This window comes from Lepisosteus oculatus, chromosome 1 (assembly GCF_040954835.1).
Source record: "Lepisosteus oculatus isolate fLepOcu1 chromosome 1, fLepOcu1.hap2, whole genome shotgun sequence".
Classification (NCBI taxonomy): domain Eukaryota; kingdom Metazoa; phylum Chordata; class Actinopteri; order Semionotiformes; family Lepisosteidae; genus Lepisosteus; species Lepisosteus oculatus.
This window is the reverse complement of record NC_090696.1, coordinates 1,403,963-1,430,711: the sequence shown is the minus strand read 5'-3', so window position 1 is coordinate 1,430,711 and position 26,749 is coordinate 1,403,963. Positions and strand designations below refer to the sequence as shown.

Genomic DNA, 26,749 nt, shown 5'->3' with positions numbered 1-26,749 from the left:
TCATGCTGCAAGGAGCTACCGTGGTTCTGTCTAGTCTGGTATGTGCTGGGTGCTTTGCTCCTTTCATCCCTAAATCAAGGCTGATCAACTTAATACAACACAGCTTTGCACATCAAGGGCAGCAGAAACTGGTAAGTGAAGTGCATCCTCATGATTCAAGAGCTGAAGCCATTCTGACAGGCTCAGTAATCCAGCCCAATGGTGCTGCAAGCCGGGACAGACTCTGTTAAACCCATCTCAATAGCGCGCTCCTTCTGAGAGGCAGGAAAAAAGCCAGTTTGCTGCTCAGTGCACGCAGCCTCACAGAGCAGTCCTGAGAAACAGCACAGGGCTCATCCTCAGGCAACGAGTCAATTAAACCTCCTCTCGTTAATGATGAAAAAGTCATGAGCTGCAGAAGCACACAGCATTCTTATCTTTACTCTTGGTAACTCTTAAATGACGTTCGGGGCTCAATGAAATGGACAGATGGAAGAAGATAAATGACACTGCAGGGTTTTTTTTTCCGAAGGAATACCCGACTGCCTCACTAGGTATTGACTTTCACCTAACCTGCCCCCAAGACACATTTTACAGACAGGGTCCTTGATAACAGTAACTGCAATAATTATTAAATTGTTATACTGTCTGCCTTGTTCAAAAAAGTCCCAACAGAAGTCTTATATGCAACTGCATATCAGAGAACTGTTCATGTACCATTAGAGACGGCTGTTGGGAGGTATAGTGGGAAAGGGCTGTGGATTATTCTGTAGTGAGAGTCGTACAGGATTAGATGTAGAGGAGCTATGGTTACTGTAGAGGTTATTGTAGTTATAATTAACCTGGAGGTTGCTGTATTTACACTGGAGGAGATACAGTGAGGTTTATAGTTGCAGTAGAGGTTACTGAAGGTCTACTGTGCTCCTGTAAGACGAGTGGACACTCTCCTGTTTGACCAGTGTGGGGAAAGGCCTGCAGACTGGGGCATGGGGTAGCATTGCACATCTAGGAAATCACATTAATTTAGATTCATTCGAGCTCAGCTGCTTTATTTTAAAAAGAAACAATTGTGTCTGTGGGGCTACATGGAAAAGGCATTTTTTAACTAGTTCTTTCTTAATTTACTGGGAAAGCTTATTTGTTATTTTAAATCTGGGAAGCTGTTCTGCTCTCACAGATGGACATGCACATTATTCAAACATCACCCTCACACTGCCTTCCTCAGTCTTTTTGGGAGAACTGAATAAAACATGAAGCAGTCCACAGTTTAAACATTTTAAGGCAAGCAAAACAATTTGTCTCGCTTCAGAGTCAGAACATCACAGGGTAAGAATGATCTCATGAGAACTGAAGGGGGAACACAGAGATAAGTACAATTTTGATCGGTTCACATTGATGTATTAACACAAAAGTTATTAATGCCCTTTCATTCTATACTATGTGTGCCATGCTCTGTTTCTTCTAATACACAGGCTATCATATGCTATTGGAAAGCACTGAATTAAAGGTCTGTCTGCTGGCTCTTGGCAACAAGAACAGAGGTAATCCTCTGACACTCCCCATCGGAGATAAGAAACATGAATCTTTAAGGAACAAAAGCACCATCAATTGTACTGAATAATTTTTGTATAAATGACACTGAGGTATTCTGCAGTTTATCACTGCGTCATTCACTGAGTTTTATCTTCTTATACCCTCCCTTCATTTCCACTCCCTGACCCCAGAACCTCAGCCCACACCCCACACACCTCATCCAACAAACCCATACCCATCGTCACTCCATAACCCCTCACCCCTCCTGACCCCCTCTTCACCCCATACCCCCTTACGCCTCACAACCCCTCCCCTCAAAATAACCTCTTCACTCCACACACCCCCTCACCCTACAACCCTTCCTCACTCCCCCTCACCCTACAACCCCACATCCCTTCTCACTTCACAGCCCCCTCACCTCTAAATCCCTCCTTACACCACAACCCCTAAGCTCCCTCACCCCTGCTCACACCACAAAGGCTCAAATGACAGATTAATTTTCAGATCTGACTTAAACAGTTAAAACAAATACATCATCAGGACCCGACACTTTACCCAACTGTGGTTATGGAAATGGAAGGTTTTATTAAGAGATTAATTAGTTTACCTACTAGACAGCACCCATATCACGTTGCAACTCACCACTGGCAACCCACTGAAGCTCAGCAGGTGTGAGTCTGGTCAGTACCTGGAAGTGAGAACTCCTGGGAAAAACTAAGGTTGCTGCTGGAAGAGGTGTTAGTGAGGCCAGTAGGGGGTGCTCACCCTGCTGTCTGTCCTAATGCCCCAATATAGTGACATGGACACTATACTGTAAAAAAAGTATAATCCTTCGGATGTCCTCGCTCTCTGTGGTCATTAAAAATCCCAGAGTGCTTCTCGAAAAGAGTAAGGGTGTAACCCCGGCGTCGTGGCAAAATTTCCCATTGGTCCTTACTAATCATGGCCTCCTAATAATCCCCCTCTATGAACTGGCTCCATCACTCTGCTCTCCTCCCCACTGAGAGTTGGTATGTGGGGACTGTGTGCTGGCGCACTATGGCTGCCGTCTCATCATCCAGGTGGACAGGATCCCCATTACCTGCAAAGTACTTTGAGTTTTTTAATTATTATTATTAAGAATATGTTTTCTTACAACTTTTGATCTGACTTTGGAATACAACTACTGAATGCTGCAATATACAACATAGGCGGCTAAAAGTCTCAAATTATCACTCGTCCTAATGTTCCCTTGGGACCCAAAAACCAGCAGGAAGGAAAAGGGGGACAATTGTGAATCAGGAAACTAAGGACCAACAGCTGATAAAGGGATGGACACAATATTTAGCAGTAAAATATAAAAACATTTCCCAAAATAATTGCTTTTTAAAAATGTAGCCAACATGGATTTAGAAAAGCAAGGTCTAATTTAATGTGGTCATTTTTTGAACAAGTAACAAGGGCAGTTAATGCCAGTAAAACATGAGATTTTGATTTCCAGAAAGAATTTGATAAGTTCACTCATAACTAGTACATGGATTACATGCACAGCATTCAGAAAAGGGTATAGAACAGGAAACCACATCTTATGAACGTTAACCTCTGATTAGCTGAAAGTAAGCAGGGGTGTGCCTCAAGGATCTGTTTTAGGAACGTTGCTCTTCCTTGTCTGTATCTACGTTTTTGATTCTGGTATAGTTAGCAGTATCAACAGTAAACTATGAACCAGAGGCAACCAGTGGAGATGATGTGGAAGTGCAGCTGGATAACAGGAAAGGGAACAAGAATCCCAGCCACGTTGTTGAAGCCAGTATGCTGACTTCTTCCAAGAAATGACAGGATGAGATCCATGGATTAATAAGCTACTATGAAATGGGTTAGAGGGGCTGAATGGCCTCCTTTCATTTGTAACCTTTCTTATGTCATGAAACAACTTAAATACCAGAAAGATATTTTTTTTAGAAAGACCTAAAAAAATTTAAACACAATAATGCCAAATGCTGGACCAGGGCTGCTTCATTGTTAATTATTGTTTAACCAGTAACATTCTGTTTTCTGTAAAAAAAACTCTTTATTATAAATTAATTCCTACAAACTTAATCTGAATTGTGTTTTGAATTAAGAGTAATAGAAACCTAGCATGCGCAGCAGGATTAGACACAACTGTTCAGTTTATGAATGATTATGAACAGTTCAGGGAAAACAGCAGGATGCCACCGGGCAACTGATTCAGCTTGTCCTGGCAAACTCTAATCATACAACTGCATTTCCTGAGGAAGAGTACTGACAGAGGTCTACCGCTCTGCTTCTGACCTGCACTGTCCGGGAAGTCGCGTGTAGTGTTCCGAGTAAACCGCACAGATGACATCACGCAACAAGAGTTACAGACGACATCGAGTCACTGACAGTACTGCCAACACAGTTAGGGGTCACTTTGAGTGATGAGAGTTTATTAATCACTTTGTTAAAAAGTGCTGCTTTTACAAACCTCTGAATATCAAGGTTATGAGAAAATAACCTGAGCGAGCCTCTGGAGCATATTTTATCATTAAGGGATAAAAGAAAAGACTGGCAAGGCCCTGTTTAACTGCTTTAATGACCTGTTCAGGGAGAGCGAAGTAATCTCCAGACAGCTTACACACTGCATTTTCATCTCTCCCTCCCCCTCAGTTTATCACAGTTTATCACAGCGTCATTCACTGAGTTTTATCTTCTTATACCCTCCCTTCATTTCCACTCCCTGACCCCAGAACCTCATCCTCATCCAACAAACCCACACTCATCCTCACTCCATAACCCCTCACCCCCTCCTGACCCCCTCTTCACCCCATACCCCCTTACACCTCACTCCTTCCCCACCCCTTTTCACCCCACAACCCCTCCCCTCAAAACAACCCCCTCATGCCACACACCCCCTCACCCTACAACCCTTCCTCACTCCCCCTCACCCTACAACCCCACATCCCTTCTCACTTCACAGCCCCCTCACCTCTAAATCCCTCCTTACACCACAACCCCTAAACTCCCTCACCCCTGCTCACACCACAAAGGCTCAAATTACTGTTTAAGTCAGATCTAAAAATTAATCTGTTTAAATTAAATTTAAAAAACAAAGGGGAAAGATGAAGGCAGGTGGAACGGCATACAGGAAGCAAGGTGTTCACATCTGGAGCGACAGCCCTTTTGAATGGACCTTCAAAGTACCAAGAACAGGTGCTGCAATAAACTTTATAAACACGTGACGAAATATTTGTCCTAAATGTGACATTTATAGGACCTCAAGAGGCTGGCTGGGATAGTACTTGAATAATAAAATACCTTGAAATTTATTTTAGAACAGAGTAGATACCGGGTTATATTCTGCTCTCTGCATGTCCGTCCAAATAAAATTACTTCAAAACCTAGCTGAAGTGAGTAGCGATTTCTTGCAACCCTAAAGACAGAAGAGAGAAAAGAATCTTAGGTATTTACTGTGGCCCCACTTCCGGCAAACTGCGCACTGCTGGAGTTTACACAGCCACCAAGTCGGCCAACATCTTGAACAAACTCCGTTGTGGACAAAGTGCCAACACATGCCATGGAGTGACAGGGCAGGGAATGTGAATACCTAGATTTGCATGAACCTCCAGTACAAAGCACATGTGAGCTGTAGTGGATATGACTGCAGGCAGCTGTAGCTTTTTCCATGCCCTCTTTAAGCACACGGTCTGTCTGGAAGCAGGAAAGGCTTTTGTGAGGAGGGCCTGCTCATTCTTCTATGACAGACATTACAGGTTCAAAAGCATGCTGTGGGTGCATCTCCACAGGAAAAGGCAACACAGAGTGGAGTCCTGTTGGACCGGCCACTGGGCTGGCTGTCTCGGGGGGCTCAGAGAGACAGAGATGACTGTCCTGAGGCATGCGGTCTTGTCCACGGCATGCAGGAGGCGACTCCACAGAGAGTTCTCACTTTGTTCTTTCTGAACCAATCTTCACGAAGATGCCTTCCTGCACTTCACTGGAAGAAGGAAGAAGAGCTTATCTCACCTTGCAGTCTTACTTCTTTCAGGCAACTAGCGCAAATTTAACTTGGTGTTTGTTGTTTTTATTGTAAAACACCTTGAGATGGTTTATCATGATGCATCATGAGAAAATAAAGATTATTATAAAGTTCAGTCTCAACAGGTTTCTGCTTGCAGCCTTTGGACACATTTAAAACGGAACAAATACACTTTATTATTTTTAAGTTGAGAACATTTTTATAGTAGATCTGAAACCAAAGATGACGTGTACAGACAGGATCACAATGAACTAGACAAGCTAAAATGTGCTACACTCGAGTGTAGCTCTCTGTCCCATCAGGGAAGGAGGGCAAGATCGCCAGTTTGAGGGTTATGGTGCTTTTCTCTTTTTTGTCTTCTTCAGGTTCACTAAGGGGCCTTCTCATGTGTTCAGTAAGCACCAACATTAATGATTAACAATCTGCACACATATCCAGTATTTCAGGATACTGAGTAAACCTGGGATCCAGTACACACACAACCCACATCCGTCCAAACACCAATGTGCATTTTAGCCTGCAGTAAACAAAAAACCTCAAAAGTGAAAAACAGGGAAGAACAGTGAAAACCCACAGAATCAAAACAGCTTGTCATTTAGATCTAAGAGGGTAAAATCACAATAATGCATCATTCTGGGGCAGCAAACACTAAGTATGTGATCTTTCCATTAAATTACATTCCCAAGCTGCTACCAAGATGGCAGACTGCAATACACTATAGAAAGGTAATGTAGTAAGGTATACTAAGGTATTGATAGTGTTATAAGCTCATTTCTTACAGTAATGTACAGGACGGTTGATGATTCATTTTCACTTCAATTAACAAACATCCTGTAATAAATACCAGCAGAAATAATGCCTGAAAACAGTAAGCACACTGGGATGGCAGTGCTCCCGAACAAACTCATACTGTTACCACACTCTCAGTTTCAAAAAGGAAACACTGGGGCTATTTTGCATTTTTATTGATTGAAGTGCAGATTATTTTTTTAAAAATAGATGTGAAAATGCATAGCAGAATTCTGCTAGCAATGAAATAAAAAGACACTGAGAATCCATCTGGATACAGTCGCTACAATAGAGTGCAGTGAAATGCTCAGCAAACTGGGACTCAGCTAGGCTGGAAACAGAAAAGCATGAAATGAAAATGACACAGAAGATGCACGCTAGCAATCCGCTTGAAGTGTGGAAGAAAAATCACACCTGAAACTCAGACCCTGCACAATGGGTCCACAAAACACCAGCAAGAGGAAGATTGTCACAACAGCAGCCACGGGTGGAGTTGACTACAAGCCCACCAGAAAGGCTAACTTTCCCAGTAAACATGAACATGGACATCTGAGGAACATCAGAGGCATATTTGTATTCCTCTGGACTAACAAAAAGTGCTAAACGCAGGAATAATATGTTCTATTTGGACTGAGGGACAGTTTTTCCAACTGCACCATAAGCCGTCCTCATGTCACTGATAAAAAAGTGCACTGTTTTTACATGCAAGAAAGAGTATTTTGATTATATGTCAAGTTATAAATGCTGTTATAAATAAACTGATGCAATATGTCATAAACTGGGTTTCAAACACTAGAGAAAATGCATTGCAGCCACTATGCTATAACTGCATACCAAATAAGAGTGTGAAAATATGACTTAATTTGAATTGCAAGGAAGACAACTCAATTATAATATTGGATTCCCCTCCACCTCCACCAGTGTGCAGCCCCACCTGGATGATGTGACAGCAGCCATAGTGCGCCAGTCCACTCCCCTCACACCAACTCTCAGCGTGGTGGAGAACAGAGTGAGGAAGCCAATTCATAGACAGGGATTAATAGGTCATGATTTGTAAAGGCCAATGGGAATTTTGGCCAGGACAACAGGGTAACACCCCTATTCATTCCAAGAAACGCCCTGGGATTTTTAATGACCAGAGTCAGAACCTCAGTTTTACATCTCATCCATTCGCCACTTTTAGGTGTGGAGATTGTACACCTCTTTAGCTTGGCAGTGAATTGCTTGTTAGACTTCAGTCTGTAGAGATTGAGATTCTCCACAATCATGCGCAATCCATAGGCTTTAAGTTATCATCAGAAAGCAACAAAACATCACAAGAAGTTAATGCGAAAAACATCTCTAAAGGGCCCAGGGCAGCCTAAATAAAGACCTGTCGCAGGCAGAGTCAGACAACAGGTATCCTGCCTGCTCTCTTAACCATGAGGGAATGAAGACTCTCTCAGGCATGCATGCTCACAAACCAGATCTTGTGTTTTAGAAAGAAACAAATAATTTTTGAAGAGTATAAAGAATAAACACACAAATAAGGTACCGCAGTAGTCGGTTTGACTCTTTTTAGTGATTAGTGTGGAAAAACGTAGAATAACAAAGTTTTGTTACAGCTTTAGTGCAGGAGCACAGCAGCTTCTTTAAAAGCAAAACAATTAACAATTATTGAAACATTTTATTGTTTCAATACCAGATCATCATGTGTCTATTTGAGATGTTTTGCTATTGATTGACATAAAACTCCCTATATGATCAAAATGAAAACAAAATTTTACAGATCCTCCTACATTAATTATTTTTCTGGCAACCTGTAGTTGGGATTTGATGTGAGATTTTTTCAACAATGTCTTTTGTTTTTCCACTTTCCCATGAGGCCCAGATTCCTGAAGCACCGATACGCCATCTGTGTAGTTTCTCCGACCTCAGCCGCCGAAGACTGTAATTCCTTTAGAGTTGTCATTGGGATTTTGGTGGCCTCCCTGACTAGTGCCCTTCTCACCCAGATACTCAGTTCGAGGGCACTCTGTTCCACAAAAACTCACAGTATTCTCTCCATTTCTTTACAATGGGGATATTGAATGCCTTGGAAATTTTCCCAGATTTGTTCTGAATGTTCCTTTGTCATCATGATGTACGTTTGTGTGGAAGATAAGAGCATTTAACCTAAACGCATGTGAAAGACCTTCACTTCACACAGATGGATTCCATTAAACTAAGTATATGACTTCTAAAGGCATTTGGATGCACCAGAGCCTATTTAGATGTCTTATAGTGGAAGGGGGTGAATATTATGCAATCGTTATTTTCTGTTTGAAATATATAATAAATTTAAGAGGAACTGTAGAATTTTATTTTCATTTTGACATTATAGAGTGTTTTGTGTTGATCAATGACAAAAAAAATCTCAATGAAATATATTACAATTCCAGATTGTAACACCATAAAATGTGAAAAGGTCCAAGGGGGTGAATAGGCACCAAACACGTGTTTCAACATGCCTCCATGTCCAGGTCTTCATCAGGGCCCATCTGACGGTGAAGACACCCGGAGCCGGATCATCTTACTAGCTTGGCGGATTGAAATGTATATATATAATACACATATATATTTATATATATATTAGAAAACAGAAGCAAACGGCTACACCACCTTCCAGAATAAAAACAAACAGAACAAATCAGAGAAGTAAGACAGCCAAGAACTCTAACCTGTTCCAGGATTTGGAACAGTGAATCGCAATGTATCTAGAGTGATTCCACTCCACAGAAACACTGAGAAAGACTGAGCACCTGGTGTTTGCTCATGTAAGTGCAGACAGCTAGTAAATCCTAGAATGGATCCTGCTGTGAGTAACCGTTGCTCTGTGAGTGCTGAGATATACAGATGCAGCAGAAAGAAGTCGTGAAAGCCCCTCTCCTGTCTGAGCTGACGAAGGCACTCTGCCACAGCACACACTGCTCTGAAATGCCTTCACTTTGCCCCTGGCAGCTTGTGGCATTTGACAGCCTGCGGACACGCCTGCTTAACCTTGTCTTTCAAGTCAATGATTCCAAACTAGAAATGAACTTTGAGCCATGCCAGCGATGAATGGCATCCAGAAGACTCTGCCAGTGGCAAGGAGGGGAAGGACACCTATAGCTCTGTGTAAGAAGTATCTGTACCATCATGCCACAGCAAGGGTGAAATTATATCATTTGAATAATTAATTCCCTTGCTTTTAGAGAAGCTGATCTGCTGAGCTCCAAAAACACCCGCTCCATCTCGCTACTGTCCCCCCATTTCCAGAAGATCAACCAACACACCTTGCTGTGCGAGATTACAAACAAGGAACAACATGCATCTCTGTATCTCTGGATGGAAGCACTTCTGAAAGAGGGTTTTGTTGCCAAATTCCTTGAATTAAAGCTGTGTAGAGCTGTGATGGGGCTGCTGGCTCTAAGGCTCTAACTTCTGCGTTCTCCTATTGTGACAAGAGCAATCACCCGAAATGTCCCTTGTGCTCTTTCTGCCTTTGATGTGGAGAGGGGGCGAGAATAGGAGAACTCTACAAATCTGTCAGGAAAGCACAAAGAAAGAGACTAGAGGAAGTATTTCTTTCTATAAGCCAAGACCCAACCACTTTCCCACCAGGAAATAATCTTTAATGTCTTCTGAGTCCCTCCGAAACTCTCGTCAACAGGGTCTCTGCTCTACTTACATTACCTGCTATATCAGCAGACTGATTATTACTCCCCCTGAGCTTTATAAGGATGATTTCACGATGCTTGGAAATCCTACAGTGTGTCATCTGAAGAACTGTGTTATGCATTCCCCATCTCTCTTGTGTGCCATTGAGAGGAAACAGAAACCATTCCAAAGGCATTTGTTGTTACTTTATGCTACAATGAATTATCATGCATGCTGAGATGCAGAATGTTTAAAGTCATGATTAATGTGATTAATTACCAGCAACACCTGCAAGGGAACTATCGATAACAATTAGCTATTGAGCTAAGCCGAGCATACAACAAGCATTTATTTTGGTGCTGCAGCTATTTGACAATGTTGATGCAGCTCAGTGGACATATCAGTCCAGAGCCCTGCCGTATTAAAACGAGCAACCTCTGCTCCAGAGCCAGAACCGTGAGGTTGTTAGGGGTGCCTGTAATACTATTGCACAGCACTGTGCGTTGGTGCGCACATATGCATGTAGGGGCCCCTGGATGGGGAGACTCACCTCTCTACGCCGTGACGCCCAGCAGCTCTGCTTGATCTTCCACACAACTGCAGCCACCAGGAGCAGAGACAGGAAACAGCTGCGGAGAGAGGGGACCATCAGAAACCATGTGCAGGGAGAAGCTGTAGCCATGGGACAGTACAGATTTAGAACCAGAAATCTAAATACTAGGGACCCAACAGCTTTCAAGCAACAAAACAACTTTACCCAACTGTTCAAAGGTAAAAACATCCTATACTGTCTCAATACTGCTCAAACATTAAAAAGCAAAAGCACACCCAGGCTTGATCTGTAGTGGCTGCATCTTTGTTTTCCAGCTCGGCGCCGGGACCTGTGTGCCAGGCTCCTGCACACCACCGGTGGCAAGCTGGTTTAGGAACACCTGCACCTCAGCCAGCTGCTGTCTCTACTTCAGCACGTGTTTGCACACCCAGACACTGCCGCCCAGGACAGCACTGCTTTGTCTACCTGGACGATGGGTCTCCGAGGCACAGTTTAGGGGGTGTGGGGGGATTATATCTGCCATTAGAGCCTCCAGAGCAGCTGACAACAGCTCTAGAAACGGGGACTCAAATGATGTACAGAATACAATCAATCTTAGCTGCAATATGGCACTCTGATGTTTCTGTGCCTTGAGAAGGATTTTGGAAAATGAATTTGTCACACCTTACTGAGCCAGGACACCTCAAGACCCTATTTTTAACAACTGCAAAAATGTGACACTCGACTACCACAGTGTGCTACATACTGTAAATGGATTATGAGATTGAGAAAAAGATGTGGAAGAAAGCAAGGTGTTGGTAGCTTTTCAGGAGGTGTAGTGTTCTTGTTAATTGGGAAGCCTCAAAGGCAAAGCTTTCAGGTTTTTCTAATTAAGACATCAAGCAGGCGGTCTCTTGTTTCTCGACAAAGACAGCAACAGTCCCGGCTTATAAATCCCAATTATAAAAAAAACTTGCAAAATTCTGTTACTAAATAACAGACTAAAACAATACAATATGTGCTCCGTTCATGGGGTTTACAGTTTTATACATTAAATGAATAATTGCATGTATGGACAAAGAGGAGCTAGGCAACCTGATTCCATACAGAAGCTGTCCTCTGTCTCACATGATATACATCATCTCTGACTGAAAATGACCAAACCCTCAAGCAAGCCCAGTGGGGTCCCGAGCTACTCTAATGATGTGGTATTTATAGAAGCAGCCTCAGTGACCTGTTCGCTCACATAACAGGATCGTTTACCAATCCTATGCCTCCCTCTCCAGGAATCCTGCTCTCAGCGTTACTCAGTGACAATAATTAAAAGTAATCATACCTGGCTTCTGCACACACACTGGCAGTTCAGTAAAACACAGCTTCCTTCAGGAATTTCACAGTTGCCACATGCTACTCCTCCACTATGAATGCATTTAGTTGTTCCAGCCCGACAGACATAACCTTCCCGATTACAGCTGATACTGTGATCTGGGACAGAAAAGTAGTCCTGTGAGGAACAACTCCAGATCCTCTCTCTCTAAGTAAAAATGAACTCTGCTAACCGGAGCCACTCTGATACCTGTCAGTGTTATATGTTAGATAAGCCAATCAGAATAAAAAAAAATCTATATATCACAACTGATACTTTGACCTTTAGAGCAGATGCTCACCAATCAATTTCTTATTAACCCATATATGAAGGATTGGTAACTAAGGCCACACACTCAAAGAAGTCATGTAACTCAAATGACTGCAGACAGAAGAAAATCCGGCATCTTACAGTACATTGGAGGAACAGTTCTCAGTCCTGACATTTACACTGCTGTCTTAATGAAAGACACTATCAGACGCCATGGGTCAAATGCAAGCTATTGAATACGAAAGGTAGCATACAAAACAAGGAAGGGGTTGGAGTGGGGAGCTGTGTCTGTGCACCAGAGCAGAGGAATGAGCAGACACAGAGCTGAGGAGCAGATAGAAGAAAATCATTTTGCCTGCAGAGCCTTCTTCAGGTATACAGGGAATGAGGGAGAGAGCAGGGAGATGAGGACAACAGTTTTTAGGGAAATACAAAATGTGTTGGGGAATGGGCATTTACAGAGCGCAATCTAAATGCATGGAGAAATGTAGAACGAAATCAATCACTGAAAGCTGGTGTTAATCTAGTTTAAGGATAAATGTGGCTCCTGATATGTTCCTAGTGCATGAGTGCTTGAATCCCTGCGAGAGGACTGCAAGGCCAGTGCGACCGTGGCCTGGAGAGGAGAAACAGGGAACTCTGGGCTTGGAGAGGCCTCTGCTCCCCGATGGTGTCGGCCAGTCGTCTCCCTGTCTGGACGGTGCAAATGGTGCCTTCAGCCAGACAGGGAGGAAGGGAGACAGAAGGGAACTGGACACATGTCCTCTGGAGGACTAGCCGAGCACAGAGCGGCTGTACACATGCGTGCTGCCGTGTCCACTCCCACGCGAGACAGCGGCGTGTGGAGCAGCAGGCGCTGCTGGAGGGGCTGGCGGCTGTGGACAGACAAGGGAGCTGTGGAGACTAGGTGGTGCGTTGTGAGGAGGTACAGGGGGGTCTGGGGAAAGGGTCACAGCGAGAGGCTCCACTAGTAAAACAGAGAAGCTGTGCTTGACCTCTGGAACAGAGAGGGTGCTGGGGTGGGAGGGAAGGAGCAGTAGAATTGGGCTCAGAGATATGGGAATAACTGGTGGGACTGATGTCTCGAGGGCTGATTTAGGATCAAGAGTCAATACAGTGTGAGGGCTATTCCCTGTGACAAATTTGCCATTTTGAATAAAGAAGTGACTCAAGAAAAAGAACTTTGCCCAGCTCCAGTTCAGATGTTAAGTGTTTGTTTCATGTCTATTATAACCACCCCCTGTGGAGATGATTAAGAAAGCTGTGAAGTGTGCTTCACTGCAGAAAGGGGAACAGATGTTATCCTTCCTCAGGTTGGGAAATGTTAATTGAAATGTAAGCTGCAATGGTTTGAGAAAAAAATAAAAGTATTAAGGAGGGCAGGAGTCAATCGGAACACTAATGTGCTTGTGATTAAATATCGTGTTGACAGCAGCGTGGGCTGTGGCTGACCAAGCCAAGAGCCTCCCGGCTCCTTGGATTACACTTGAGAGCATATAGAGGAATGTGGAAGACTGGTTTTAAGGCCAAAATTCATATTTAAAAAAGCTTTTATAAAAACAAGTAGAGTACTGCATATGAATGTGATGAATCAATTTTGCCCATTTTTAACATTTTATCCATCCTCGTGTACTCCCATCAGCACACAGGATCCCAGCTTTTACACAGACCACAGAGTAAAGACAGAGCCAATGATCATGTAAACTGAGGACAGAAGAGACTGATTTGGAACCCTGCTACTCACATTTTCAGATCCACACGATAAAGTTATCCTTGGTGATTCTTAGCAAACAGGCAAGACTACTGAAGAAGGATTTTTTTTATTTTAATCATTCCTTACATTTAATTAATGCTTGACTGAACACTCAAAACACTTTACAGATAATGGGAACGATTACCATAGCGTGTCAGTACAGGCACCGCACATCAGCTATCCAGAGGAGTGAAAAAGCCAGTTCATAGATGGGGATTATCAGGAGGCCAACTGGAAATCTGACCAGGATGCTGGGGTAACACTCCTACACTTTTTGAGAAAAACAACCTGGGATTTTTAATGACGACAGAGAGTCAGGGCCTCGGTTTTATGCCTCATCAGAAAGACAGCATTACTGGCCCCACTAACACCACTTCCAGCTGCGACCTTAGCTTTTTTAGGAGGTCTCACATCTGGGTACTGACCAGGCTCACACCCGCTTAGCTTCAGTGGGCTGCCAGTTGTGAGTTGTAGGGTAATATAACCTGGCACAATTACACAACTTGTTCATAACGGCACTAAAAATTGAGGTTTCAGCTCCTTAACATGCAATTATTTATTGATATGATGCAAAATCTTGACAACAATTATTCAACAGCAACATTGATTATGCCGTCCATGATTATGGCACTGATGAATGACTTCTATACATAGGGCCTGATATCTTAAACCATGGCAGTCGATCTCACAAAATCCCTGCTTGTCCATTTCCTTCATAAGTCACAGTCTATAGCGCCAGAGACAGCAGTTTCAGCTGTTAAGATACAATCTAATTTTGCACATGGATTCACCAAAAAGCACTAGGAACCACACTTTTCACAGTCATTTTTGTTATTTTTCATACTGTATACTCCACTTTTTATACACTCGTACTCTACAGAATTTGTAGCACCTTCGAGGGCAGAGGCACAAAGTAATGCAGACAACGTGTGAACAGCACAACTGAGCTGAACTCTCTGCAACACCCTTTGTCCACCCAAGAAGAGGGCCCAGATATTCCAACAACTAGCAACAGGAGCCCAAATCTTCACCTACAGATGCCCTTCTGAAAACCACACAGGGTTCTGTTACACCCCCTGCTTCTGACAGGAGAGACTCCAGGCCTGGGGCTGGTCTCACACAGAGCCCACTGTTAGTCTGCAGGAAACAGGCCTGAAGGACAGAAACTTATGATGGCACACAGACAGTTTGGATAACAGCAGATCAGTGAACCTCAAAAAGCTAAGCATGTACTGATCTTCTCATTTACATCAAACGTAATGAAATGCAGACAAAAAAAGTGGCTGTTTTTCAATCTTTCATGTCAGCTAGTCCTCCTTCAGGCTACCGTGCTGATTTCTCCAGCTGTCTGCCTATCTTTGTGCAATCTCTCCGAACATGATGAATATTAATATTATTTAAATTGTGAACCAGTCTTCACACAACCAGTCTGTTCCAGGTTCCACTGACCTGTGTTCCCAAGCAGACTAGACACAGGGGAAACGGGTACAGAGATAGAAAAGCTCAGGACAGGAGTCTAGACTGGAAGGTGTGGGTTCAAATCCCAGGTGAAACACTGCTGTTTGATGAACAAGGTACTCAGATTGCTCCAACAATCTACGTGTCAAGTGTTCTGCCACATGAATGGGTCTCCAGAGATTTAGCCCTCCAGTGATTTACGTGGTTAAATAAGGACTCTTCAGTGCTCCATGGTTGCCAGTGCTTTGATTTTTCAAATTCTGTCAGCAAACTGCTGATGTTCCCAAGAGCTGGGTTCCTCCTAGAGCAGCGGTGCCCCTGTCCTGCCTGTGCTGCTGCTCTCCGCTGCCCCCCGCCTGCGAGACCCCACCCACCAGCTTTCTAAGCTGCTCACGTCCTCTGCCAGCCACACACGAAGCACCTCATCCCCTTCCCCCACTTTCATTAAAAAACAATGTATAACAATGGGCAGATCAGATCATTCATTATTAAAAGGGTAATAAAAACAGCTCAGAGCGCAGATCTTGCCTGTTTATGAATGTTGATCTTTGAAACTATACCGGACTTGGAGTGTCACACAGCTCACTCGTGGAGGCCAGAGCTGAATCACCTGGCACAGACGTTCCATTTTCTCCTTCCTGACCTTTTCCCGTCTTTTTCTATTCCTTGGCTAATGCTCTTTTTTTGTATATCAAGGTTACTAAAACAATGCAGAAGAGACCAGTTAACAATGTGGGGCCGATAGGTAAGAGGGAAGACCTACAGCAGAAGAAGCAGCTGAAGTGCAGACTTCACACATCAGAGTGACTAGGACTGGAGAGCACACTCCATGACTGTGCCAGAGGGGGTCAACTTCCGAATGATTCCTAAAAACCTCACAGAAGGCAAAAGAAGTATATGATACTCGAAACCTGATGAGATAATTGCCTTCAAGACATGCACGACATCTGCTGGAATGGATGTGCAGTTGCACTTTGCACTTTGGTATCAACCAAAACACAGTTTAAGGACATACAATAGGGCAGGAATGTTGTGAGTTTGGTCTTCATCATATAGGTTAGTGAAAACAATTAAAACACGATTAAAATGGATTTCAGACAATCTTGGAAAATGTAGTTAACACCTCAGTGTGGAGAGGGTTAAAAAGCATTTCTAAACATTTGGGGCTCAAATCATCCACTGTCTGACAGGCTGTAAATGGAAAATGGTGGCACTGTGGCTCTGTGGCTGGTAGGTTGCCGGTTCAAATCCTACAGCCGGCAGAGGAGTCCTACTGCTACAGGGGCACCATATAAATGGCTGACCCTGCACTCTGACCCCAAGCTTCTCTTTCCCTTTCTGTGTGCCTGTGTCTCATGGAGAGCAAGCTGGGGTAAGCAAAAAGACAAATTCTTAATGCAAGAAATTGTATATAGATAATAAAGTGATCTTATCTTAAATTATGCAAAATTATGGGTCACTTTATCCAGAACTGGTTGTCCTGCCAGATATCCCCAAGAGCAACCTGAATAATCACCCAGGAACTCTCAGAGAATGTCAGAGTAGCATTTAAGGAACCGTAGGTCTCTCACACTGCAGCTAATGTCAACGTTAATGACTCAACCATTAATCTGAACAAAGACTAAATGGGAAGAACAGGCAGGAAGAAAAAGTCAAAGTTCGGACTTAAACCCAGTAATATGTAATAGCAGGAACAGAAGGGTGCTGGTCATGCCCATACAATTTCAAATGTTATGAGCTGAAGCAGTCCTCTGAGGGGGATATGCAGGTTCTTCACCCGCAACCAGTTCTGAGCCATAATTCTTGATGATAAAGATGTCAAATAAAGGTTCATTTTTTAATTGTCAAACTCTCTGCATTCTGAATTTTCCGAAATGTCTGAAGCTTAAAAAACAGACTAGTGAGAAGAATAACAAATTACCATATTCTAGAGATGGAGGAAATGGGAAGAAACTTTCAACTGATGAAATAAAATTTTTGGTCTTTAACATAGGGAGCTGGAAAATGTACAGCACAGCAACATTCATCCTAGATAAAATCAATATGTCCACTTGATCATCTTACCCTTCCAATTTCTCTAGGTTTTGCTTCCTTTATCAGTGGAAATTCACCACTGGATTGCTCTCAGATGCATACTGATTCAGACACTCCACACAGCTCATTTCAGAATGGCCTTTTGATTAAAAATGAAAGAATCATGAGCTGGACTAGGAAAAGGGAACACAGCTGCAGCGAATACTGATCTAACAGCAGACTTCACACAGTACCTGTTCAGTAAAAGAGCAGTGCAGTGCTTTATTCTGTCCACCTGGTCATCTTAAGCAGAAGAGCACCACAACTGTCTTACAATCTGTCCCATTTGAAAGGGTTCTTGAAATTCAGGTCTTTGTTCTGGCTGAAATCCTATAACAAAACCTTCAATACTCTTTCATATTAAACAGACTTGGAGAAATGCAGCTTCCTTTGATTCCTGCTGAAGAAACTGCACACCAAGGGCCACCAGCAACTGCATGTCTACTCTTTTAAACGTCTGTGTTTCCAACTCACCTTTAACGATTTTTATTTAATCAGCAATAATTTATTAATTTAGGATCAATTAAGTAGATGACATATTGGCTGAACCAACTTCCATGCCAGCCCTGAGTTAAAGAAGGTCCACCTGCCTGACAGCTGGCATCACCAGCAGGTTCTCTACTTGAGCTCCTCAGCACTTTAAACCAGAGAAATATCATTTATGCTAAAAAGGAGTTACTTTGTTGCAGGTTTTTAAACAAATAAGAGCACTCCTGTAGTCGCAGGATTGAGAATTTTTTTCAAGTTCAATAAAACATGAGCACAATATTACAGTCAGAATGTGTTTCAGGGAATCGGCTGATCTGAGCACTGATGAATTATTCTTTGTTGTAAAGCAGCAAAAGGAGCAGCTATTGCATTCTAATATATTCTATAGCCACACCAGTGATACCAGGAGGGGAAGTTGAACTCGCATCTCTATCAATATTTCGTACTGGTTTCCCAAATGCTGTTACAGCATGTTCTATTGCTGTAAAGTGCTATCCACCTAAACCAAACAGAGCACAAGAAGAAAAAGAACCGCATGCTGTACATATACTGGACTGTTGATAGCCTGTGATCTCTTTGGTATTGTATCACAGCTGCGGAGGTGTGGGAAAGGAATGCTTATAAGGTGCTTCATTACACTGCCATCAGAGCACGGTCCCAAAGGTTGACGTGGGCTCATGAGATTGACAGGTAGGCCCTGTTCATCCCTTATCACAGGCACAGTGTGACTGCACTGCTGATATGCTTTAACATTGCTGGGCTCCAGTCAGAATTACTGGGCTCAAAAAAGCATTCAGCAATAGCTGGGACAAAACCACCTTGCACTATTGCTATTATTAAAACTCCTACTATTTTCAAATTTGAGCAATTTGCAGTTCTATACATTTTTAAATTGAACCCTTTGTATGAATGATTTTTTTCCCCCAGTCCTTTTAAAATTCACTGGCCTTTAATTAACCAGAGCTGACCAAGCAGCTGATATCACCTACAGTGAGTGCATGGACATATTTCCATGCCTGTTTTTCACTGCCAGGCAGAAGGAACTGACCCTGTTCGGTCTCAGACAAAATCCACCCATTGCTCAAAATGAACAGCAAAAAAGAACCAGAAGACAGAAATAGAAATTGTGAACCAAGAACGGGAGGACTGAAGTTAAAACCCTGGCTTCTTTCAAGAAACAGATGGATAAGATTCTGGGATCAATTAACTACCAAATGGGCTATATGGGCTTAATGAACTCCCTTCAATTGTAAACTTTATGTTCTTATGATATCTTAAACTGATGACAGAAAACAGTGTATGCACAGAGTTTAATGCAAAGAATAAAGCGCAGTTTAGATTACAACTTAAATACTTTTGACTGTTTCAGGTTTAATGTACCTCATTAATATACAGTGAGGTGATAAAGCCCCTAAATACTAAATATTTATGCTATTGGGACATTTCCATTTTTCATTCACATTGATTATATATTAATTTCTTTCTTTTTAAAAAAAGACTGTGGATAATATGTATATTACAAATATTACTTGCTACTTCAAAGTGTCATAACTGCAAGCCTTAAAGCAACACAATGGGAGATCTAACATGCAGCCCAGTTGCATGCCAAGATATAGACATCATTCTGCTGGCTCACAGTACCCGAGTCTCGCAGCTTGTTAAAGCCACATGACTCTGGGAACACTCAGAAGATTGCGTACCACCGCTTGGAAGATCACAGATACCACCCTGAGCTCGGATGAGTGCCTGTCTCTCAGGAAGCCTAAATTCCCCTCCTTAACTTTTCTCAAGCAGGTAAAGTGTTGCTCCTTTTTAGCAATTCTTTGATTTATGGCCATCTGTGTTCACCTGTTAATTTGTTGTTAATACAGTACGTCATGTCTATTAACAGACATGACCAAACAACTAGTGCATGACAAAAATTGTATTCGAACTTCAATGCCTCAATAGTTCGGCCTGCAGAAATCAGTAAAATCAGCATATAAAGATTAAACCTACGACAAGTACACCAATGACAACTGCAGAACAGCCTCTATGTCTAATGTATTTAACAAATTGTTCTACCAAAACCTGTTAACTATGCACCAAAAATATATTACATTCAAGAGCTGAGTTTCTTTATAATAAGGTAACACTAATCCTTTACTGTTTCTGTGATATTAATCATCATGCATTATTATTCAATAAAACCTGCAAATTTAATGAATTTCTGAAAAGCATTACACATTAAGCTATCAAAAGCAGTAGTCTAAAAATCACATTTTCCCCTGTGGTATGAAAAGGAAAGCACTTGGCAATAACATTTTTTATTGAGAAAAAACATGTTTAGTCCCAGAGCTTAGGAAAAAGCTCTTCAAACTACTGTATTGTAAATGTTAAATCAAAAAAGCATGAAGTGTGGAGTGAGCTCAGACGTAGGCTGCATTTTTTAATTCAGCAAAGAGCTCAAGTAAGGGTTCTAGCCAAGATACTAAAATATTTAACACCCTCTTAAGAGATGCACATTTATATGCATCAAGAACTTCAAACACTCATTACATCTGCAAAACAATCTAGAAGCATCTTGTTCAAAAAGCACTGACAAGCCAAGTTGCCATCAGCATTTTCCAAACAGGAAAATACAAACATCAGACCAACAATTCTTCCCTGAGAGGGAGGTAGATTAGAACTGCTTTTTATTCTGGAAAAACTGTTATTCAAAACTTAATTTTTGTAATCTACACTGAAAGTTTTTTAAAAATTAGGGCAGGCTTTAGCGTGACATTATAAAGAGAAGCCATTTGTTTCAGGGCTTTCTTAAGAAGGGTGCCAATAACCACGTGGAAGCATATACTTTATCACTTGCAACCACTTGACAGACCAAACCAAATTACATATCTGTGTTAACAACACAGCCATGTCCCCAAAATTTCCAACTGTCCACCTTGTGTTGTCGAGGAGGCAGGCAACTGCAGGCAATCTAGTGGTAAGTGTCCGTATGCTCTTATATCTCTTGCCTGAGGGCAGTGGGGTGAAGAGCTCATGCCCTGGGTGGTGACTGTCCTCTGTGATGGCCAGAATTCTACCACGGCAGCGGTCCTCATAGAGCTGTTTAATCTCGGTGAGACCGCAGCCGATGATCTTCTGGGCCATATTGACCATTCTCTCCAGTGCCTTTCTTTCTCGCGAAGAGGTGTTGCCATACCACACGGTGATCCTGTTGGTGAGGACGCTCTCGATAGAGCAGCGGTAGAAGTTCACCAACACATGTATTGGCATCCCCCATCGCTTGAGGCACCTCAAGAAATAAAGGCGCTGCTGAGCCTTCTTCATGATAGAGTCAGTGTTCACAGTCTAGGTTAGATCTTTAGAGATGTGAATTCACAAAAACCTAAAGCTGGTGACTGTTTCCACTTCCGTTCCATCAATACTGAGTGGGCTGTGAGTGTGTGGCCTGTGTCTCCGAAAGTCCACTATTAGCTCTTTCGTTTTCTTTATGTTCAAGTCCAGGTTATTGCTATGACACCACCTAAGCAGCTGTACAACTTCATCCCTGTAAGTGAACTCGTCATCATCACTGATCAGTCCTATTATAGTGGATATACCTGATGTGTGGTGAGCGTTCTGGCGCACTATGGCTGCTGTCGCATCATCCAGGTGGATGCTGCACATTGGTGGTGTGGGAGGGGAGTCACAATTAAAGTCCCCTGTAAAGCGCTTTGAGTGGAGTGTCCAGAAAAGCGCTATATAAGTGTAAGCAATTATTATTATTATTATTATTATTATCCTTGAGTTCCTGAGGTGCTCCTACCTATATGTAGTTGGATTTGGTTCTAGGGCCTGACCTGGCAGGTCTAAGAATTTCCATCTTTTATCCTGGGTTGGCAACGGGGAACGGGTGGCGGAGGGCACGAGCCCGCGCGGAACTGCTACGGTCACACATGCAATTGCTTCCACCTGGCTCCAGGTGAGATGGTGCTCTTTGGAGCACCTGCAGTTCCTTTCCGTACACTTTTATAACCTTCCCATCACTTTCCTGATGAAACCACCCCTGTTTCAGATCTCGTCTTTGCTGTTTGCTCCCTGGTGGAGGAAGTGCCATGACCTGGACAGGCGGGACACCTCTGGAGCTGAAAGCGACTGACAGGGCTCAATTGCTCAAAGCCCAACAAGAACACCAGTACCTGGATCTGCGCGTCACTGAACTGAAAAGCAAGCAGGCCCAGGACAGGAAATAGGAGGTAGGTATCCATACTGAGAAACTGTCATTCAATGGAACCAATTCACTGGGATCCTTTAAAAAGTACCTTAATGAGATGCTGGGATTAATAAACTATTAGCAGCCAAAGGAACAGGAAGTCTGATTAAGCTCCTTTCGCTTGGAACCTTTTTTGTGCTCTTACATCAGGTACACTGCTGGTAAATCAAACCCGCACTTTGCTATGTAGTTAACAGCCCTTCACATACATGAGTACTCTTGGAAGTACAAAGGTTTGTTGATTTGTTTTTCTTTTCATAGGAAATTAATGTAGCTGTCCTTCTCCTTTAAAAATCACTGGGTCTCAAAAGTGACTCATGCAGGAAAATCTTGAGTCCTGAAGTAACTTGAGCTCTACGGTTTATGGATATGAGTCTGGGTCATCTGACTAGTTGACTAATCAGGACACCCCAGTCCTGATGGCCTGGTGGCGCACAACTGGGTGAGTGCCATTGAGGGTGGGATTAGTTTGCCAGGGCTCGCGACAGTCCTCCAATCAGTGCAGAGTTTCTAGTAGTGGGCTGTGCTTCCTGTGCTGTGTTAAAAGGAGATTGGCTGGAAGGTGAGGCTGAACAGGGGAATAAACGTCCTTGTCCTCCACTGTGTGCAGTCACTGGGATCACCGCTGTGAGCCAAGACACAAAAACCACAAAGCTGGCAACAAAAATAATTGCTGATTCTATATATATTTGAAAAATTGTCTGACTTTGCATCTGTGGTAATTATAACATAACCAGCTAATTCTGAATAAACAACAATTAAGAAAATGGGGAATGAGGAGAAATATTCCTATGAGGCATGCAAAAGAGTGTGATATAAACTGTATATATATATATTATTCTGGGGAAAAAAAGAGGTAACAGCCCAGAAATTCATGCTTCATGAATGGTACTCAGTGCATTTAGGAGAAGCCAGGCATTTGGCAGGTTGGGACTAAAGTTTAGAATTCCCTTTAGCTGTAACTTTAGAAACAGAAGAAGTCTTTAAAAAGTCCTCCAGAAAACAAACTCTATAAAATCAGCTTTGTTGTAAGTTCTCTGGGCTCAAGGACTCCGTCAACCATAATTATTCTCTCAGCATAGCAGGAACTTTACGTGGACTCTACCAATCAATGGATGTGAATAACCACATTATAACAGAAGTACTCAAAGAAATCAAAATCAATCACAGTTGAAAAGTCCTATTGATCAAGCTTAAATAGCACTGATGTACCTGTGCTTAATTGCTCAGTTAAACAAAATAGTCTGCATTTGCAATCAGCTCAAAATTTAATCAAAAATTACCACTCGAATTTTTAAACTATGTTGCAACCTTAAGGTAAACACACTGGCAAAACATTAATAAGCCGTGTTACGGATGTTTATTCAGAATGTTTTCTAGGCAATAAACAACTTTCTCAGCCTGTACTGACTGGCTCGAACCTTGACAAGTCCCCACCATTCTAACCATTTCACCACTTAGGGCTCTCAGAGCAGAAGTGATGTCTCTCCACCCACAGAACGATCACAGTGGAACTAAGCAAGGAGATTCTGCGGAAAGTGAAGTCCCAATAAAGGAACCACTAAACATCACATCTGTAGGCTACAAGTGTTGTACGTTTTTATCCAACTGTTTTACTAAATTCCTATTATTTTTTTAGTATTATAAATTGTTTTAAGTATATTTTTGCAAAGAATGAGACCATTGTAATTATGTTATGCAGAGAAACACCAGGCAGGATGCAAAAGACTATCTGAACAGATGCATCTTCATGTCTTTTTCCGAAGAGAAACTTGTCCCATCCGGATGCCTACAGGAATGGTTAAGCACTGTTCCTGGTGAAGACGCAGTCTGGATCACAGCAGCTCTCAGATCGGGCCACTGGCTGACGTCATGCCGTTTCGCCACCGTCTTGACAAGGGAGGCTGTGCTTTGATGGCTGTCCTGATGCCAGAACCTATTATGTAACTGTGGCTCACAGGCAGGCGTGCAGAGCAGGCAGCAGCCTTTGATTGTATAAGAACAGGCTCCTCCGGGCAGTTCAATTATTGAAGGTCCCCCAGAGCTGTATTTAAAGAGCCTGTGTAGGATGATGAAACAGAGTCTATCATTGCAGCTCACACATCCCTGGGGCTCTGGCGCCTTCTAATAGAAAATAGCATGAGAGAAGCATGGGGGGGGGGATTGCATTCCCAACCCCAGACAGACAAGTTCACAACTGTTACGAATAATTAGTGCACAAGTCACACTGCTACGCGATTACATTCTCCTTCATTTAGTGTCTCTCCCAAATTACCAGCTGTGGTTGCTCGTGTTACATGAAACCCAATATTGCTGCACAACATCTGACATAAACAAGTGACTCTGACCATTACTGAAGAGCTTAAGAAAAGTCCAAACATGAGGAGGCCACTGTTTGGAAGACAGTAGTGAACTGATCCACGGATCTCATCTACATGTTTCCTGAGGGAAATCAAGGCATCGGCTTCAATAACATGGCAGGGTAGCTTGTTACACACTCTAACAACCATTTGTGTAAAGAAGTGCCTCCTGTTCTCAAAAATATCACTTTGTGTGCTCTTAGGTTGAGTTTCTCTATATCTTTGAGGATACTGAATATTGTTCCAGGTCTCCTCACACTCTTATTAAGATTATAAAGGTTCAGTTCCTCCAACCTTTTGTCAGTCACACTTGGTTGCAGCTCTGTTTAATTGAAATGGAGACATGGAAGTCTTTTAAATGAGGGAGTCCAAATCCTCATACGGGCCACACAGTAACATTACACCACTTCATTTCGACATGGAGACCAGGCCCAGGTCTGAAGAGACCACCCTGTTAGTACTCAGGGATCTCTCCTCAAGCTTCTCTATTCAACATGCTGCAAGGAAGTAGTTGGACTCTACTTATTAGTAACTTTGCTTCTTTTCTCAAACATCACATAAAAAAGAACCAGGCTTTAACCGAGATGAGCATGAAATACCCGGAGGATAAACTGTATTTGTAGTTCATTCTTTTTACTTCAGTGCTTCAAACAGACACCTCTCCTTTAAAGCCATGAAGTACAACTTGTAAAGCTATTTATTAGCAAATAATTCTCAATCTTTCAGCAACAGACAAAATAAAAAAAATCACAAGAGACTTGGAAAAGGACAAGGTCAAACTGAGTGCAATATGTTATAATCTCCTTTTTAAAACATTTATAGAAAATGATGCTTCCCACCATAAGCTTTTACAGCTAAAAGTATTCCTGTCAAAGTCACACTGATGCTAAGCTGAAGGACAAGTGGAATCTGCCCAAGAGCGCTCACTGAGCAGCCAAGAAAAACCTGCATTTACAACCCCGGCTTTCTTCTCCCCTCCCATATAAACTCAAAAGCCTCAGATCACCCAGGATGAAGCCCACGCTACCTCTCACATTTCGCAGTTAAACCAGTGGAAAAACAGGGAGATCAATTCATCACTCTCCAAAAAGCCACAGGATCAGCTTTTCAGTGGTGTTTCAGGAAAACGACCCATTCTTTTAAATAAACCCACTGGATCAAGAGAAAAGAAGATCGCTCATGTTACCTGCAGCTCCCATTGAGAAAGAGGCACCTTGCCCCCTTCCCTGAGCAGGAGAGATTCCAGCTCACTCGGTGATCACACTGCAGCTCTCTGGCCGGTAAGCGCCTGATCTGGCTGAAATAATTGGCAGCTAATAAAAGTGTCCATGCCAGTGCCCCAGTCAGAGGCAGATGCAGTATTTATCCCTACTGAATTCAAGACCATTACAGCATCCACAAAGTCCTACGAAAAATGGAAAAGATGAGTGGAGAGGAAGGCGTTTCTCTGTCCAGATTATGCTTGGACTCGGATGTCTCAGCACAGCGTATGTTTAACTACAGTGTTTAGCATCACAAACAAGCACTTGCTCTGCCCCATCAAGGCCAACAGCTGCTCCCATAGAACTCATGATGCACCCCTGCTGTCAGTCGTTGTCAAAACAGTACTTCAAAGAGAACACACAGGCTTTTTTAAAACTCACGGGCCTGGTACCAGTGAGTCCTATTTTCACACATCATGCGTATTATTACTTATGAGTAACTGATATCTGGGGATAAAATGGGATCCTGGAAGGACCGCAACACTCAGAGCAAGGACTGTGATGCTCCCTGGGAGAAGAGCACTGTGCTTCCGAAGGGCAGGAGGAGCTCAGCACATCGGGGACCCCATCAAGAACTAGACTTCTGGGGGTCACAGGACAGACAAGAGGAGGTTCTTGTAATCCAACTCTTTCCTATCGTCTCTCCACTCTTTGCTAGAAACTGGTCAAGTCAGCCCTCAGAGCCAAGGTCATCAGTAATAACCTCATGAGAGAACTACCACCCAATGAACAGAGGCCTCCACACATGTACCTTTATGTCTTTAATTTAAAGAAGATGTCAGTATTTTCAGTAAGTGTATTTTAGCACTTTACAGTTATCTTTTGATCTTGACTCTTTATTCGTACCACTCAAATTATTATAAATAGTATTAGCATCTTTTATCTATGATTCTCTCAATTTCTTATTTTCTCCCTCTGCTTGAGGTTGGTGTGGCACTGCGCAGAGACCAGGGCAGCCTGCACTGCAGCTACA

The 26,749-nt window shown here is 42.7% G+C and overlaps 1 protein-coding gene across 1 annotated transcript in view; it reads right to left on the bottom strand.

Annotated features, from left to right (window-relative positions):
- atrn (attractin) overlaps window positions 1-26,749 on the bottom strand; it is a 151,434-nt gene that overhangs the window by 25,745 nt on the left and 98,940 nt on the right. Inside the window, exon 26 of the mRNA XM_006629110.3 lies at window positions 10,527-10,605. Coding sequence (XP_006629173.2) covers window positions 10,527-10,605 — 79 coding nt within the window. The remainder of the gene's footprint in view (window positions 1-10,526; window positions 10,606-26,749) is intronic.